We start from the raw sequence: 18,788 nt of genomic DNA, 5'->3' as shown, positions 1-18,788 counted from the left end.
TATGCCAAGGTAAGCTTTTACTCGGGCATCTTAGCAGACAGATTGTCCTGATGTGATTTAGACAAGAAATAGGGCATGCTAATAGAGTTATACGGTCGCATCCAGCCTCAAACATCTCTGCTGTGACACTGGCCGGCTGCCCAAATCTGTATCTCTGTGCCTCATCTCCGGGGCACAGACTGAACTCTGAGGGGCCTCATCGAGACAGAATGAAAAGCTGAAAAGCCATTGCCATGTCTGAGCAAACAGCGAGAGTTCACTGTGTGGTCTGTTTACTATGTAGTCTAACACAGCACTTTGCAAGGGGTTGCTGACAGCATCTCCCCCCCCCCACCCCCCCCTTGATGGATATCTTTTTTTTTACAGTGAAAGCCTTGCTCTGAAAGAACATCAATAGCATCTCTATCACTGCCTATTGGCTTTTTGCACAGCCTCCAATCACTGTCACCGCTTGCTTACTGACAGACCAGAAGCAAAGCTGCTGACAAACCCCTGAGCAAAGTTTAAAGCTGCATGCGTAAGATAGAAAATACAGCTTTGAATGATTTAAATTCCCATTTTTATTTTCACTTCCTTTTTTAAAATTGTCCACAACTACTGTATAAATCATATCAGAATAATCAAACAGAATGATCTTTCACTATCCCAGTCACAGTGCATACTATGTTTTATAAAGCCTTACAGTACGTTACCACATGCATGGTATGTTTCAGCATTGTTGTGCATACACAGTACAAGATACAGCACAGCAGCACAAGCCACAGACAAGAACATTCAACATGGTTTTTCCAAAAAGTATTTCAGCTTTGTGCATGGCACAGTTCATCACTATCATATAAGGTGTGTCACACATACTGTACAGTACTACAACTCTGAGCAGAGCAAGGCTGACATTTCTTAAGACACCTGCTATGCTGATGAATGCAATGATGATTTACAAAACAATGTTTGACAGAGTGGAAGCATCTCACACTCAATGGCACATTATCACAAGCATGCGGACACAATATAGTAACAGTCTTTATCTTTCAGTTCCTTGTTTGTACATCTGCAATCAAAGAAGAATCACCTTATAACACTTGACTATGTCTAAGTATGGCTAAGAAAAGGTCTCCCTTGGCACTGCGACTCATACAGTAGCTTATGGAAAATGTCAGCTTATAATCGGCACATTCATTTTCACCATTGGTGCCCAAGACAGAGCGGACTACATCTACACTGTTAAGTTTACTGTTGAGTTTCTCTGTTGCTGTTTACTGTAAGACAGAAAGACTGGATAAAGAGGTATTATAGTAAATACAGTAATGACCATAGAACAGACTGGAATTGAATTCCTCCCCCCCATTTAGCAGCTACAGACTATTCCAGCCTTTCCTGTGCAGTGAGAAAATTAAGAACATAACAGTTTCAAGCCTTCACATACAGTATATTTAGTTTCTCATTGAAGCACAGGGAAGGAACGCGATGGTGCCTAAAGGAACTGCACATTGTTGATGCGGTTAAAGCTTTTGTTTGAGTTACCTGTGTGCTCTTGGCGTACAGTCGCTGTCATTTAAATTTGCAAAGAGAGTAGTCGGAGGATGCCTGTGAAACGTGCCGTGTGGAGCAACATTACCTGTTGGTTCCTGAGAGGTTTTCGGATAGATGAAGTTGACTCTGAATGTCCCTGTCAAGTACAGTACTACCACAAGCCAAGTCAGACACTGAAGTTTCACAGGACCTGTGAGAAGTGTGGCCTCCTGAAATATTAGCGGTGCATAATTCATGCATTATATCCACCTCTATCTCCATCCCTTGCTTTAATATTGATCATACTACATCCCTGGTTTTACAACTGAAATCGTTGATGTGAGATTGGGAGTACACAGTACGGACTTTGTCGTGGCAATAATGAGTAAAGTGATAGGTTACATGCTTGGATAGTGACAGCTGCTTTCATGGTCTTAGTAATCCCAGCCTCATGCAAATGCTGTGCACTGTCACTCACGCTGCAGTAGAATACCTGGGACCATGGCTCTGCATGTCCTACTGGCTCTTTTTCTCAACAGTAACTGGGTCAAGATTAATAAGCCTCTGGCCCGGCTACTGCTCCTCTGCAACATCTCCAACTGGCACTTAATTAAGTCTCTGCATGGCTGTCAAACAACCGTTGCATCCAGAAGCTGATTCCAGTCCAATCGGGCATGGTGAGGAGGCCAGTCTTAAGTCCAGCTTTGTTAAGACAGAGTGCAGTTGTCCTGTGTATTTCCTAAGTGTAGGTGAAGGTTTTCCCCTTCAACTGACCGACTCTTGCTATAACTCCGGGGATCTACGTGGCATCTTAGCAGCAGTACAGAGGAGTTATATATATGTTTTGGTTTTCTTTCATCATAGAATCATTGGCTGCCTCTTCCTCCAGAGTCTCTTGCTTGTGGCATTATTATTTTTTTTTTTTGCATGAAAGTATTCCCATTATGTGTATAGCAAATAACACACAAAGGATCCCGCTGCACTGTCCAGGTTCCTCCTCAAGTGAAGTACTTGCAGTTTGTGGAGTCAATAACACAGTATGGTGTGCACTTGAGGTGACCATATGACCTGCAAATAATACGAGAAAAACCCGTAGGTCAGTATAACATGCCAACAAAACACCTATGTTTTCATGCAGCTAAGTGTTCTGACCACATGTAGTTGTGTACTGTGCTTACCCTGGAAGATATGAATTACATGTCTGGTATCCAAAGTCTTTTCCATCACACTCCTCAGCCCCCTCATAGCGATATCCGTCTCCACAGTAGGCGTGTTTACACTCTGTGGTAAGAAGGAGACAGGAGGGGCAGAGGGGTCATGTTATATGTGCACAGCAAAGTACAACTGAGGAGGCTATTATAGATCACATGAGCACATGACTTACTGACACAGCCGTCTGTGACGACTCTGTTTCTGTCATCACACTCCTCTCCATTAGTAATCTGCACTATCCCATCACCACAGTAACCTTCCTCGTCTGGTGCGTTTTCCATGGACTGGAACGGAGTCAGCTGGAATGGAAAAGTCTTTTACAGAGTTTAATAAACTTTAGCAAAAAGGAAAAAGTGCTTGAAATGTCAACAAGTGTAAAAAAAAAAAGATAAAAAATTTAATTTTGCTGCTTCCAATGATACCTGAATTGGCAGCCAGCCATCAATGTCTTTGAAATAGAGAGATCTCTGGTCTTTGCGGAATGCAAGAGCGTTATCTGTGTGAAGGCGCTCCAGTTCTTCCTCATTGCTCACCACGAATATCTGAATGACAGGGTGAAGTGAAAATGCTATGTCAAAAGGGACATTTACTGTCATGTTTTCAATATTTTAGTGCATTTGAAATGATAAGGTTCAGTCCTAGTGGGTGCAATTTTGAAATATTGAGCATCAAAATTTAATATCCCAGCCGGCAACATGTGACTCCAAGCAATATTCATCACCCCAGTTGGCGTAATTCTTTTATCTTTCAATATTTTCTTTCTTTAAATATTTAACTAAAAGGTTACTTAAAATTCCCAAGTGGAAATAACATCTAGTTGCATATCAAAGTTCATTCATACATTTTGATAAAAAGTCATAACAATTAAAATGTCATGTAGATTCATGTTTTCAGGGATGTGTCAAATCATTCAGTTTTTGAACGTATGGACCCCCTGATTAAATTAAAGATAATGGAAAATGTTGTATGTAAGTTTTCAGTTTTGGCTGTACTCATCCCTCACCGCTGGTACTTTAGGATAGCTTCCTCTGGAGGGATGATCTTCAAATTGAGAATTACTGAAAGTGCCGCAGCTACACTTTCCAGGCGGCCCAGGTGGACCACGTGCACCCTTTGTTCCAACCATGTAAAGTCCTAAATTTACAAAGAGAGAAAAGTGATTGTTGTATAAAAAATACTCCAAATGATAAACCAGAAGCTACATGGTAAGAGTATTGCAGGCTTAATGAGCTAAAGGAAAGTGTTGCTGAGTGTCAGGCTACAGTAGCTGATATAAATACCATATGCCGTCTTTGATTCGTCTATCAAGAGGCTAACACAATCAACTTAATTCATGCAGAAACTTGATCAAGATAACAAAGGTCACTTTAATTAAGTGGTGACATAATATTTGTAAAACTGTAGGGAGCCTCGCCATCTGTAAATCCATTTTAGCTGCATGGTGTCATGATGGGAGCATCTCGTCTCATGTTAGGAGATTAGATTTCTCTGGTGCTAAATAAGACAACCGGTGTTACCTCTTACACCGCTCTTAAGTGTGCCTCCTTTTGCTGACAGGGGTGTTTGCTACTCCTCACACTGGCAGCACAGCATTGCACACACTCTCCAAGAACACAGAATGTGCAGAGCCACACACAAACCAATCCCCCACAAAGTGGATATAAATTTAGTCAGCGTTTGATTCAGTAAGAGTTTTAAATCTAATCTGTTGGGGTTTCTGCTTTGTTGGAGGAGGTAGAAGTTTGCACCTGTGGCAGGTGAACCAGGAGGACCAGGATGGCCAGGAGGTCCCTGTGGGCCTGCAGGTCCCATAGGACCTAGACTGCCCGGGTCTCCTTTCATTCCCTGAGACACAAACAAAAAAATACACCAGGTGGTTACACATGTAAAACATTTCTTTACAACAATAAAGTCTCAGAGATCAATGCACAGCACAGAAAATGATTTTTTGCATGCACATAAATTATATTTTGAAGAGAGTAATATTACAGTATTAACACACAAATAATAATCAAATTTGAGCAAACAAATCTATCAAACCACTGGACACTTGCTCACAGTGTCTCTTTTGCTCTCTGTGCACTCTCAAGTTTCCCTACAAAATGTCTTCAAAAAATCTTTTTCTGTGCACAAAATGTCCCATCGCATCTTGAGGTACATATGTAATTCCATACATTATTTCCACATAATAATGCAACCAGAGTGTCACATGCCCACAAATACCTGTTTGCCTCTCTTCCCTGGTCGGCCAGTGGGTCCTCTGTTTCCTGAGATCCCAGGTTCTCCTTTTGGACCCATTTCACCCTGCACAAAACATATCAAATCAACTGAACATTCAACAGCACTGCATTCATCTGTAAGATTTTAAAAGTTGTAATTCTAGGGAACAAATTCAAAACTGTGTTGCTCACTTTCTGTCCAAGCATTCCTGGGAAACCCATTGCGCCCTGTGGATAAAGGACATTATATGTAAGTAAATTAAAGTATATGTATGACGTGTGCTGGTACTTAAATGTTTGCAACTATACATACTGATAAAATCTGCTCACCTTGTCTCCTTTCATGCCACCCTCACCACGAACACCTTGTGAACCCTGACGGAGCAAATTACAGTTTAGATTCAACAGAAAAGATGTTAGTCAGCAAATTTCAATGTATTTTGTACTTTATAATCATTACTAAACTGGTCACATACCTTTTCACCTTTATATCCAGATAAACCCTGTAATCAAAGATGAAAAATAAAACATCCATGGTGAAACAAGCTACTGTGAAGTTGAGATAATCCAAAATGAATTCATATGCAGATCATACCCGTGGCCCAATTGGTCCTCTGGCTCCAGGCAAGCCCATCAGCCCTGAGTCACCTTTCTCACCCTGACACAGAGGAAAACATTAATAAGACAAAAATAGTTTTTCAACATATTCCCCCATCTAAAATAAGAATTTATGACTTTCAGTTTGACCATACGCAGGATCTGATGGCATATTCTCCTGTGATATTTCAATCGAGCATCTATATATAAAAGCTTGGTTGCATGTTACATAACACAGTATTTAATTGAACAAAGTGAAGTAACATATACACTCATCTATGCTACTTCTCATTGGCACTTACAGCTCTCATGTTATATATCATAACATCTACATGATGAGATCTGACTTACTCACTTTGGGCCCACTTGGTCCTGGCCATCCAGCTGGTCCCTGCTTCCCAGGAAGTCCAGGAGGACCTGTGCGACCCTATAACAGGAGACATAAATTTTATGACACACAGAAACACCTTATAAAACTCAATAAAGCCTAAAGTAGCAGTTAATTATTTATAAAATCAGGGCATTATAAAAAGTGCTGCAAGAAGAGATGTGCAAATGCAACTCAATAACAGCGCTTGTTATGCCTGCGAGGTAAAAAAGAGAAACCTAAGTGCAGGATTTGCTGCATAAGCTGACAGACTGCTTGCTACAGTATTTATCAGACACTAGTACCACTGCACATGTAGGGGAAGAATGACTTTAACGAGCACTGTCACTTTGCTCTATTTAATTAAATGATGGGCTGTATATAGAACAGGAGACCGTGCTTGTGGGAAATAAAATGATTTATGACCTGGCTGAACCACTAAGCTAAATTGCACTGCAGTGCTGCGAAGCTGCTCAGTTAGGCCACCAGCAAGTGAAACTCTCCCACTGGGCCACTTTCACTGCTCGACCACAGCAACTGATCATTTGGGAGATCACTTCTCTTCCGCCAGACCTGATCAAACACTGTGTGCTGTCTGCTTTCAATAAAGTTACCGTTCTAATAGAGAAGAGAGGCATGATGCTGGATGTCTTTGAGGGATCGATGGGAAGGCAGACGCCCCCCCCCCCCTCTGTGAGAGAAGACCAACAGTATGTCAACTCCCTCTGCCATCAAAATAACCCATCTCAGCAGCTCTGCATCCCTTGCATCCTGTCAGTGTGTCTGTGCTGTCTCCTGTCAAGGTTGTACTTGCTCACACAACCAGGCACTGGCAGTGCTCTGAGTTACAGCTAGCGAGCAGGCGGAGGCATTGTATCTCATTTTTGAGTAAATCCACTTAGTGGCAATATGGAGTGATTAATGGAGACTCTCACCTTTTGCCCAGGTCTTCCGATTTCTCCCTGACAACAGGATGTGAAGGAGGGACAAGGACATTGGGCATTTAATACATTTCCAGCAAGCATCTTTCAGTCTTGAGCAACAGGTCAATTAAACTTAAGCTTACAAAAATAATGAACACATTAATTAAATAGGACACTGCTTACCTTTTCTCCCTTAGGTCCTTCTATACCAGGCAATCCAGGTGGACCCTGGTAAACATAAAAAACAATAAGTATGCTCATAAATCACAGATATATCAGTCTAAATTGGTTTTATTGTCCACAGTATCCCACCAGAAAGTCATGTCTGCTTCTGGAAGTACACAGCTGCAGTTTCAATTAGCTAAGGGCTGAGTGGCCACTATTGATTTACAAAGTACCTTGTGGGTCTCTCTTGATAAACTGAAACACTGCTGCAGCCCGGCTGGTGCTGTAACAGCCCAAGATGGGCAAACACAACAATCGCTTGATCATGACAAGTAAATCTGCTTGTCACTCATGAAATTTTGGGCAAACAGCAGAGGAGGTTGGGTTTAAAACCATCTATTAAACCAAAATGTCTTTATACCTTTCATTGCCACACAAACACAGGGACACATGGTTGTGTTGGTAATCCCTGGAATTTACGCGACCCAGTGCGCCTTTCCAGGCAGACAACTCTTCGGACAGTTTCTGAGAATGACGTGTGGCGCACTGGCAGGCAGTGGAAAAAGGCTATTTGTGTCTCAGCTAAATGTAGAGCGTTAATGGGCTGCTGTGTTGCATGGGCCAGAGAAATCCCCATCTCCTGCTCAGAAGGAACTCTCAAGTTGGAGAGGAGATGGAAGTAGTGTGTTGCTGGAGCACTAATTCTTAACACCTTAAAACTATGCAAACACCAACATGAATTAGAGACAGCCTGTGATGCAGCCATACTGACAGTGAATCCTATTTAAGTCAACTTGTGGCAAGGGCTTTGAATAATGACAATGCCGTGGTGCTGGATTTATAATATATGATTAATGCTGGGATAAAAGTGGATCACATACCTGAGGTCCAATGGGACCAGCAGGCCCAGGGGGGCCTTGGACACAGGCACCTTTGTCCTCATGGCCCGGCTCTGATCGACCTCCATAAATGCCTTCATTCTGTAAAATGAAATTAAAAATAAAATAATATTTTTTTTTACACCATTGATAAATGCTCATTAGATAGAAGAAGAATGACACGTATCCTATAAGAAGATAATGGGACACTGACTTTTTACTTTGTGGATAAAGTTTTGAAGTTAATATCAGAATTTCATCCCAACCTCATCATAAAAAAAACGCAAAGCAAAAGGACTTGTTAAGCCATTTCTTCCTGCAAACATACTCCACCCTCTGGAGTATTTTAACGGTCTCATTCAGGGGTTAAAAGACAGTAAGTGAGGGGCCGCTTGGATATCACCCAAGGACATATCAACAGTCAGATATTCCACAATAGAAAGTCACATGACTTTAACTCACATGAGTGTGGCGGCGCCAAAGTGAAGGGGGTGGAGGAAACAGCGGGGGTGGAGGCAGACTCAGTAAACAGCATGGGTTGAATCTCCTCTGCTGCTCCTGGGATCTGAGAGCTGTGCAAAGTGTGCAGGCGGCCAGTCGCACAGGAAGTGATGCCAAGTGTCAAAATTAGAAGAGTCGGAAGAGGTCATGATTATGAGTTGTCTTAACTTCTGCAAAAACATATCTGAATCCTCACCTCTTCAGCAAAATGATAAGAGGAGTGCTTGACTCATGACACATGAGCATGCATGTGCAACTTGGGTACAACATCTCATATATACAGTACAAATGGGACAAGTGAAAAAGGTTAGAACATGCAGGAGCAGCATAAGCGACAGGGAAACAGGTGCAAACTATCAAATCATGACACCCGTCCGGCAGAGTTCCTAGAGCTGGACACAGATATGAAGTGCCTGTGCCTCTCACTGTAGGACTGGAGCTGGTCTCTCTATTTATAGTGGCATTTCCAGTCTACCTCATGGGCGACAAGAAGATAAAAACAGGTGTAATTTACAAGGATAGTGGCCTCATTATAAAGCCTAAAACTATCTTTTAATCCATGCTTTTGCACCCCAACTCCTTCAACACATATGCATGCATAGTAATGTATGTACAGCTGGCACATAGACACACCTACATATACACACAGACACACAAACACAAAAAGACTCAGGATTACAATATCCTTACCTGCTGGGAATGGAATAAAGCTGTCCGGAATAGAAGACTGAGCCAGGCCATAATGAAACCACAGTGGCAGATACAGTCCAAGTGTTAGAAGAGTCATGCTGCTCCAGATAGTTGCCTGACTTTATTTTTGAGCCACAGCAGTCCTCACACGCTGCCTTTCTCTCTCCCTCTCTCCTCACTGTCCTCTCCCTCTGCTCCCCTCCCTCTCTGCTCGCTCCGCTCTGTCTCCTTTACGCCCTCAGAAGAGGGTATGCCGACCAATGCCCATTAAATCTTTCCTCCGCATCAGTGTGCGCTAAAATTACAGGAGACAGCCCGCCAGCTGCTTCGGGTGCCAATATTAGATTTCTACTACTGCAGGGGGTGCCTTTGTTGTTTCCACTCCTCTCAAAGGGAGACTTATCACTGGCTAACCCACAGTGGGCTTTTCTGCAAAAGCTTTAAATGGGATTTTGCATGAAGGTGTCAGTGCATTTGCACATCCTGACACAACTGTGTGTCTGTATTGATTAGTACATCTTTTTTATGCTATGCATCCCTCTGTGCATTGTGGTATCCATTTACTCCAGGTCAAATTGGTTTTATTGCCCAGACTGTCCCACTAAATTAATTGTCTGCTTTTCCAAGGAGGATCTTTAAGGGATGCGAGAGCTGTAAATATGTCTGGAAATACAGACTATATCATTTCTCAACAGCGCTTCAACTGTAGTGATATGAAAAATTCTATATTTTGTATAGACTATAGATACACAAGTTAAAAAAACACACTCACCATTTTACTCTGCAAGCGTTTACACTGTGAGAAAATCATGCAACTCAATGGGAAGTAATACACTCACTAATTTATGTGGATATTACGTAAGGTTATTATTTCTGCTAGAAATCCTTTACCCATGTGTTTTAAGACAATCCTGAGAGGGTTTAATTTTAAAGATGGTGTTTTACGCAAATAAAAAAAACATCTGAGCAAAACTGGATTTCAACACCAAATTGGCCATTAGTCAACATTTATACTGTCCCAGTATTTTAATAATTTGCACTGGATCCTTCAGCATGATGGATGGTTTAATTAGCCATATTGTGTGTTAATCATGCTGCCTATTAGATTTATCATGTGGCAGAAAAAAAACCCACTACTGGACATAAAGCAATAATCTTCATTGTATGATGTGTAAAAATGTTTTATTGCAGAATTATTTTGTTGATTATAATACTACTGTGCAGTAAGAATCATTGAAAAATAGTTATTTCATAAAAACAATCACAAAACGAAAGCAGCTTTTATATTTCCAAGTTTGAGTTTCCTGTGGAAAACCATCGCTGCGGTTTTGATAATGTGGCAAACGAAGGAGGAAGCGGATCTCTCTCTTTCAATCTAAAGGTTGGAGCGGGTCAGCCATGGAAATTCCTAGAAATACAGATAAAACATCATTATATTGGACCTCCTTTGATGATGGACCCATTTCCTGACAGCTATGAATGACAGTCAGAGACAAACAATAAGAGCGGCACGCCTCCAATGAACAAGCCGTTCTGCTGGCCACAGAGTGCACGGCCATTGGAGCCCAGCACCATGGATACTGTACTCAATACAACCTTCAAACATGTCTGCGAAGGGTTGCGTGGATACATTCAACATAAACACAGAGGGCCATGCTTTCTAATTATGGGAACCCTGAAATAGAAAGGTCAGGTTGGTGTGAGGTGGAGGGATTGTGAGTGGAATACAACAGTTCTGCGGTGCACCTGGAGTGTATGGATTACTGTGCAGTAAGGCATGTCAGTCACGTAGCCCTATAAGGATGAGATGAGAGTCAAGTAAACACCAAGCTGTTTGCTGCTCTACACTTCATCGCGAACCGAAATGCTGCTCCTTTTAACTACGCCTGGTTTTACTGCTGTGACTGTCAAAGTCATTCACTTGTCCATCTCCTTTTTGTTTTACTTCCATTGTTTTACTTCCAGGTAAAATCCGCAGACTTGCCAACTTTTGTTTTATGTACTGCCGTTTGTCTGTGGTGCTCGCTGCAGTCTGCAGGGATTGTAAATTGCGAGGGAGTAAAATGCACAAAGATCTCAATCACCACTAATGATATGACCAATGCCAAGTTCTTGACCCTATAATCTCGACTCTCTGGAAGTCTTCAATAAGTGTGCTTTGGGCCCAGTGTGGATGTAATGAGTTGTGGATTTGGGCAGCCTTAGGCCCTGATGATTTCTCCTGTACGTGGCCATAAAGTTTGCAAATCTGTAAGTGCACAGAGATCTGGAAGTCTGAAGGTGAAGCTGTCTTTCCATTAGTCCACTTGGCTTTTTTGTGGTCATGAAAGACAGAAAACCCACAATATTTATCCTTTGGAGACGCAATGGCTCCTAACCAATAAGAACTTAATTAGGAGCATTTGTTCAGATTACATTTACATTAATGTGCCTTCTCCAAGTAAAGTCCCAGCCACAAAGACAGCATCCACTAGGGAGTGTTTCTACAAGATAATTTCCTGTAGAAGCAATCTAGATCAATAACTGAACAATTACAACAATAGTACTACAACAGTTACTGTACCTGCTGTTTTCTGTCTGAGGAAGGGTCGATAAGCACGTTCAGGAGACTGGGTCTCTTCCAGTCACTCAAGCTAAGCTGTAAGGCACTACGCAGCTCCTCCACCGTCCTCACCAGAAACCCTTGACCTCCAAACGCAGACATGATCTCATCATAGCGTGCCTCAGGTAGGAGGGTCACAGGTGGAGCTCTGACAAGCAATACAATGACATAAGATAAGTTTTATGAAATCATATCACAACTGATAAAGTGGAAGAAATCATGACAGTCATCATGATGTTATGATCATTGACTCACATAGTGGCCAGATCTCCCATTTTTGCCATTTCTTTCCATGTCTCAGGATCCACTCCGCTGTATATACCATTATTATTGACCACAATGATGACTACAGGTAGATTATACCTGTTAAAAAAACAGACAGAATGTAATAAAGTTGTACTAGAGGGTTAAAGTACATATATTATATAGAAAAAGAGGAATCAAACCTACCTGCACATGGTTTCAACCTCCATGCCAGAAAACCCAAATGCACTGTCTCCTTCCACGCAGACTATCCTTCTGCCTTTATTCTCGCTCCTCTCCACAGCGGCTGCTGCTATAGCAAAACCAAGGCCTACTCCCATTGTTCCAAATGTGCCTGCATCCAACCTGCATATAATCGGGATTAGCTAACCACAGTCTACTAAAAATGTACAAAGACTTACAGTCTTACCACTTAAAGTCAAATACCAGTCTAATGCAGTTAAACAATTGTTAACACTGGCTTTATATGATAGGATTGTAGTGAGAAAATGCACATTTGCTGTGTTTTGAAGAAAGTGTTCCTGATCATGTGAGAAAGATCACCAGTTTGGGTAGCAAGCCTGGCTTGAAGTTGAGTACCTGCTTGAATTCACTCATCTCTCTGCAGACTAAAAGTCTGCATTTTTACAGAAAGCATTTCTATTTTTGCAGGAAATGGCACAATTGTTTGCTATTGGATGAGCCTGAATTTAGTTCCCAGCCTTGTTCATATTTCTGCCGGTCATTTCACCAAAGGTAATTTTGCAAAGTGAGCACAAATATTACAGTACAAGCTCAGCCTTTTCATTCAAAGCAGAGCTTCTTTCAGTTTATGTGTGATATGTAGTGATACCATATCTGTCTGATATTGCCAAATTCAGGAGAGCATTTGGGGAGAGGCATGAACACATACACAAGGCTCATTTGTCATTCACAGTGATGACAACCCAGCAGGGTGTTGGAATGTGGTAAATTTTTTAAAGGGACACTCCTCAATTTGTATCCAAAAACATTTTGGTTTGGTTTGAAACTCTTATGCAGTACTCCAGCCCCCAACATTATCACTGTATGAGGCTCCTGAGTTTGTGCTCTTTTCTTCTACTCGCCCTACAGCACACGCAGTCGTTTGTGTTCTCAAGAGTGCATCTTTAATCTCTGCTTCAATGAGACTTTGCCTTGCCTGTGTCGAGGTAGGTAGTTGTTCAACATAGTGCGTCCTATGTCCATAGTATTTGCCCCCTCGCTGACAATGATGCAGTCACGTGGCAGCAACTGGGAGATGTGGTGAAACACTGTGTAGTAGTTCATAGGCAGTGTTGACTGAAGAGCGAGCGCCTGTAGAGAGAAAAAAGGCAAAAATCTTGTGAATACTTGAATAGAAAAAAAAAAGATACATCTAAATGCTTCAAATACATTATGTTACAATTTCATTTGGTAGACGCTTTTATCCAAAGCAACTTACATGTGAGAGTAAAAGGTGCAGTGTGTAGGATTTAGTGGCATCTAGCGGTGAGGTTGCAGATTGCAACAAACTGAATATCCCCCCCTCCACCATCCCCTTCCAAGCGGGTAGGAGAACCTATGGTGGCCATGAAACTAACGAAAATCGTAAAAGGCCCTCTCTAGAACCAGTGTTTGGTTTATCTGTTCTGGGTCACTGTAGAAACATGGAGGTGCAACATGGTGGGCTCCGTGGAAGAGGACCCACTATGTAGATATAAAGGGCTCATTCTAATTCTTATATTCAGGCAATTATATACTAAGTAAAACATATTATATTATGAATTTATGAATATTATATTCAATTTCTGCCAAGTCTGTTCTGCTAGATGCCACTAAATTCTACACACACCTCTAATACAACACAAGCAAGGATGTAGTCAGGAGACAACAACACGAGCAAGTGCCATAAAGCTAAGTTCAGGTCTGATAGGACGTAGGCGCTAACAAGCAGTGTAGAGGCAATGTATAGAAGCAGATATATATATATTTTTTTCCATCAGGTGTGGAGGTGTTTGCGAAAGAGCTGGGTGTTTAGCTTTTTCTTAAATTATCACATTGTTATCATCAGTTTGAGTAACCACATACAATATCAAACTGGAGGTTTTTCATAAAGGAGTCCAAACGCACCCTTGATATTTTCGCATTGGCAGCAGCTTTCTCCTTCAATGTGCTCCACCACTCTGTCTCAGAGGGATACTTCCAGCCATCTTTACAGACACACTCCAGGAGCTGAAGGACAAAGAAAAAAAAAACAATCACCAATTTTCACAAACATGAGCTTTTCTTTAAAAGTACATCTTAAAATCACACCAGGATCTTATAACACATACCACATGGAGAGAAATTAATCAAATATGTGAGATTTAGTGAGCAAACTGAGTTGCTGTTATTGTACCTGAGTGACAATAGCACTGATGTCTCCCAGAAGAGCAACAGCAGGCCTCACATTGTTCCCCATCTCCTCAGCACAAAGGTCAACCTGCACACAGTGTGTTGTGTTATTAGAGCACAGTAGTAGCAACAGTGAATCACAGTGCAGGAAAAACTGCACCACAATGACAAGATTAAGGTTTTCCCACAGCACTAAAAATAGATATGATACACACGATAAGCTTTATGGCAATGAGGTGGCATTCATATCATTTTAGAGAGCCCTTAAGACTGACTCTCCACAAGTCAAACTTGGCTTGGCCATTTCCATACCTGGATGACCTTGACATCAGGATCAAATCTAGGTGGCAGACCAAAATGCAGGATCCAGTTCAGCCGGGCTCCAAGAAGAAGCACAACGTCAGCCTGGAGAAGAGCTCTTCATATCAGGAACAACACAGGAGGAGGTGTGTCGCATTGGGTTGAGATAGAGGGTGAAAAACAAAAAAAACAAAAAATAAATTAATAATCTACATAATGTTGTCAAACAAAACGTAACTCCATATATACATCAAGTGTATGTAGACACTGGGAAATTATTTAGTACAACTACTGTACGTATCTAGATAGAATCAACAGTTAAAATATAGAAATATTATTTTTATAAGTAATACAGAATATTTTACTTACTTTTTAAGATTATTTAACTGTAGATAGTACTGTATATTATGACAATTTTGGCGAAGAGATAAATGAAGAGATAAATGTTCTGCAAATGTTTTGCTTCTGACTCATGTTTAAATTGAAAGAGAGGCCGACCGTGAGCGGGCAGCAGCCACACAGTTGGGGTGATCATCAGGCAAAACTCCTTTTCCCATGGGGGTGGGCAGAAACGGCAGGCGGCTCATTTCCACAAACTCCTTCAGAGCAGTTTCTGCTTGGCCATAGGCTGCTCCTGTTGGGCGCAATACCATGCATATCATCATAACTTACCCACAGCACCGCTCTGATTCACCAGTGACGGAGGAAGTTTAAGGTTTATTTCACAAAGTAATTCAAAGACACCTGATATTACCTTTGCCAATGATGACAAGAGGTCTTTTAGCTGCTTTTAAGACAGCGATGGCTTCTGTGATTGCACTGTGGTCAGCCAAACTGATAGGAGGAGGTGAACAACAGGACACAACTCTGCAGGAGAAACACAATTCTTTGAATCTGTAACCAGAGGAGTGATATCACACAAGGAAAAAAAAATCTACCCACTCTGGTAGCGTAAGTGACAACAAACCTGACTTTGCTTCTGTCCACTTTTGCATTGACCATGTCCCCTGCAATGTCCACATAACAAGCACCTGGACGTCCATAAATGCTTGTGCGAACAGCCTGTGAGCAACGAAACACTATCGTCACAACACAGTCAGTCAAACTAATAATATCAAACTGTGATAAAGGAAGAGAGACTAATAAAAGGCCAGACAGATGTAATATCAGGTTGATATGTTACCTTCTCTATCACTGAAGGGATGGCTTCCAGACTGCTCGGTCTAGCAGAGAATTTGCTATACAGGCGACATGCTTCCACCTGGGAAAAAAAAAGATAACAGTGTCACTTTAATGAAGCATCTTCAGGCAAAAATCCATATGAATGCATGCATTACCTGAGGAAACTCCTGAAAGGCTCCTGCTGTTTCTTGGTTTTGATCTGAGGATCCCCCAATAACAACCACTGGCCTGTGCAAAGGCAACACACACTTCATAAACCACATGACAACAGGTGCCATGTTAAAACTATATAGACTGTAAAAAGCCATCAACATCAGTCTGTTTTAGAGTCATACCAGCAGTTCATGTTAGCATTGGCCATTCCACCCAGAGCATGAATGAGTCCAGGTCCAGACACCACCAAGCAGGCACCTGGTCTGGATACAGATAACCACAGGAGACAGCAACATGTAAGATACAAGCTGACACACCGGCTGCTCTGAATATTCGGATCACTAACTCAGTCTTACCTCCCAGTGAGGTATCCGATGGCAGATGCTGCATAACATGCCTGTTGTGTGACAGGTTTTATTTTAACACATTAAATCAATGCAATACAAGTGCAGGTAAACAGCAGTTTAACCGAATATCTGAGTTTTTTACCGCTTGTTCGTTGCGCATTCCCACATATTTGATCCCTGCAGCCTGAGCAGCCATGGCCACTTCAATGATAGGGACACCAACTATCCCAAACATGTACTCCACTCTCTGCAGGGACAGAAATGTACCCTTTAACACAGTGGTTCTCACACCTTTTCATATCAAAGACCCTCAAACTGATACGTAATAGGCCATGAACCTGCAACTGATAAGATTTTGTGCCAAGGAAGATATTTGATGTTAGGTATGATTAAGTCCAGAGTTGTCAACAGGGGAGATAACAGGAGGAGAGAGTGAAAACCACGATTAGTCATTCTTATACATTCTCTCATCGTTCTAACTGCTGAATAAAATATTAGTGAAATAAATCTGTCCCCCATTTCGCTAGGGACCCCTTGGAACCCCCTCAAGGACCCTTGGGGGTCCCCAGACCCCACTTTGAGAAGCACTGATTTAACAAACCTACACATAGCTATCAGGGTCCTTTGAATAAATTTTTAAATAACTTTGAAGAATAGCAACTGTTAATATCATGCATTGTAAAACAGTACTAAACTTCACAGAGCAGCAGATGAACTTTGACACACTTTTGAAAGCAACTGCGTGGTTACAGTTATTTGTTAATAATATAACATAATACAGCTGCTGAGTTAACTTATATTTCATAAAACTTCGCTGTCTTTGTTTTTAAACGGACTTAACTTACCTGAGTTTTAAGAGACTCAGCAATTAGCTGAGCTCCTGTCACTTCGTCCATGTTTGTCCAGAGACAGCGAACTGTTACACTGCTTAGTGTTTACAGAGCAACAAGGGCACACTGTCATAAAATGCTGCAACTATTGACCACATGAACTAGTTCTTGGCTGTTGTTTGCAACAATCCTCTGTCTTCCTCTGAACCCGCCCCGTTCCTATTACTTCCGGGTTCTAAACCAATAACGGGAGGCATTTTTTCTTCTTAGGATTGCGATGAAAAGACCCGCCCTACTCTGCCTCTGATTGGCTAATATTCATAGGTGTAAGACTGTCAGGGTCAGAGCCAATCAGAGGCAGTGTAGGGGCGCTGTGATTGGATGAACGACGTTTCAGGTTCATTAAATATTCCTGACTTGCCTTTGCCATCTTCATACGAAGGCTAACTTGATGCTAGAATGCCCATACTTTACTTAATGCAGATACAATTGTGCTCATTCAATGGTAATTGCACATCAATGTTAAGTAAAAATGAGTTGCTCATGTAATTCTATCCATAATAATCATAAACACAAACGTTCAAATGTTAGTATGATCTCACATTTAAAACATCCTATACACCCCTTGTCCACCCACACTGGTATTTTCACTCATTCTGCCTGATTACACTTGCATGATTTATCACACATCCAAAGAAAAACTTTTTATAGTCCAATATCATATACTTGCAAAAAGACTTTAAAAAACTTTTCTCTAATTATTTTTAACCAACAATCCCCCTGGCTGTTTATTCAGTTTGTCCACATTACCTTTTAAAAATAATTGCCATGGACATACCTTTATTTAGTTTAACTCACATTTATTTTTCTCTATTATTGTCATGTTTTCTTCAGTGTGGGTGCAGACTGTGCTTTATTGAATTCGATCGAGCCTCCTATTAATTTTATTCTGCATGGAAAAGTTTACACTTTGATCATTCTTATTGGTTCATATAGTTTTGGTGATCTCATGTTTATTACTTATTTGGATCCCCATTAGTTGTTACCAAGGCAATAGCTACTCTTGGGGTCCACTAATTACAACTTCGACCTGAGCAGGAGTCTTATTAGCCAAAATAAGTGAAAACACCTGTGTGTGTGTGAGCACGGCCTTTAATCATATTTGTTTCATCTTGTGCAATCCTGAGCTTTATTGTGCGATTTTAGAAATAGTGAGGTCATAGTTGGTGTTTCAAGGCATTCTCCCCACTGCCAGGAACAACATTCTGGTGGATTAATTTATTTATTAGTTTAGTAGGCCTAAAACAAAAATAAAAAGTACTGAGGACATGACCTCAGTGTCATCAGTGGTAGCTGTGATCCTGTCTGTTACCACACTTAATATTTCATCCTTTATAAGTTATTATTTATTACTTATATGGGTTTTCAAATATTGAAATATAAGTTTTATTAAATATATACATAACCAAGTAAATAAATAAAAACAAATTTTACAAATAGGTTTTGGAGAGTTACTGGGCTTTTGTTTAAATCATCAGTTTTGGAAGAGAGCACATCAGTGCATCACAACTCAAAGATTGACAGTAACTCAGGGAAATTCATAAGTATGAAAAAAAGTGTCATATTGTTGGCCCCATATCACTCTACAGACTGTACTATACTGACTTAACAATGAT

General features: G+C 41.1%; 2 protein-coding genes across 3 annotated transcripts; both read right to left on the bottom strand.

Annotated features, from left to right (window-relative positions):
* Positions 1–542: 542 nt before the first annotated feature.
* On the bottom strand, positions 543–10,140 carry colq (collagen-like tail subunit (single strand of homotrimer) of asymmetric acetylcholinesterase). 2 transcript variants are annotated; one of them, XM_044359180.1, is made up of 17 exons: positions 9,062–10,140; positions 8,333–8,442; positions 7,874–7,972; positions 7,011–7,055; positions 6,840–6,866; positions 5,893–5,964; positions 5,536–5,598; positions 5,417–5,443; positions 5,271–5,315; positions 5,133–5,168; positions 4,945–5,025; positions 4,470–4,566; positions 3,725–3,855; positions 3,144–3,263; positions 2,894–3,035; positions 2,688–2,790; positions 543–2,577 (listed from the first exon to the last, which is right to left on the bottom strand). In XM_044359180.1, the coding sequence occupies exons 1-17, from the start codon at positions 9,156–9,158 to the stop codon at positions 2,508–2,510; spliced, it is 1,365 nt and encodes a 454-aa protein (XP_044215115.1). In that variant the 5' UTR covers positions 9,159–10,140; the 3' UTR covers positions 543–2,507. The 2 variants fall into 2 exon arrangements, with proteins under 2 accessions (XP_044215115.1, XP_044215116.1); XM_044359181.1 differs by having other exon boundaries at positions 2,894–3,020.
* Positions 10,141–10,401: 261 nt separating this feature from the next.
* hacl1 (2-hydroxyacyl-CoA lyase 1) lies at positions 10,402–17,326 on the bottom strand. The gene is made up of 17 exons (XM_044359179.1): positions 17,128–17,326; positions 16,425–16,529; positions 16,292–16,332; positions 16,118–16,198; positions 15,938–16,010; positions 15,784–15,861; positions 15,568–15,662; positions 15,355–15,467; positions 15,099–15,234; positions 14,613–14,718; positions 14,305–14,388; positions 14,037–14,138; positions 13,087–13,241; positions 12,114–12,272; positions 11,919–12,026; positions 11,625–11,811; positions 10,402–10,469 (listed from the first exon to the last, which is right to left on the bottom strand). The coding sequence occupies exons 1-17, from the start codon at positions 17,176–17,178 to the stop codon at positions 10,437–10,439; spliced, it is 1,707 nt and encodes a 568-aa protein (XP_044215114.1). The 5' UTR covers positions 17,179–17,326; the 3' UTR covers positions 10,402–10,436.
* Positions 17,327–18,788: the final 1,462 nt, after the last annotated feature.

This window comes from Thunnus albacares, chromosome 8 (genome assembly GCF_914725855.1).
Source record: "Thunnus albacares chromosome 8, fThuAlb1.1, whole genome shotgun sequence".
NCBI classification, from domain to species: Eukaryota; Metazoa; Chordata; class Actinopteri; order Scombriformes; family Scombridae; genus Thunnus; species Thunnus albacares.
This window is presented reverse-complemented; position numbering and strand designations above follow the sequence as displayed.

Coding starts and splice junctions, on each gene's coding strand:
- colq (XM_044359180.1), bottom strand. CDS start 9,158: ATGACTCTTCTAACACTTGGACTGTATCTGCCACTGTGGTTTCATTAT. Junction 7,973..8,332: donor TTTGGCGCCGCCACACTCAT/GTGAGTTAAAGT, acceptor TTCATTTTACAG/AATGAAGGCATTTATGGAGG. Junction 5,169..5,270: donor GTGGCATGAAAGGAGACAAG/GTGAGCAGATTT, acceptor CTTTATCCACAG/GGCGCAATGGGTTTCCCAGG.
- hacl1 (XM_044359179.1), bottom strand. CDS start 17,178: ATGGACGAAGTGACAGGAGCTCAGCTAATTGCTGAGTCTCTTAAAACT. Junction 16,530..17,127: donor CTGAGTCTCTTAAAACTCAG/GTAAGTTAAGTC, acceptor CTGTCCCTGCAG/AGAGTGGAGTACATGTTTGG. Junction 15,235..15,354: donor TCTTGTCATCATTGGCAAAG/GTAATATCAGGT, acceptor TGCGCCCAACAG/GAGCAGCCTATGGCCAAGCA.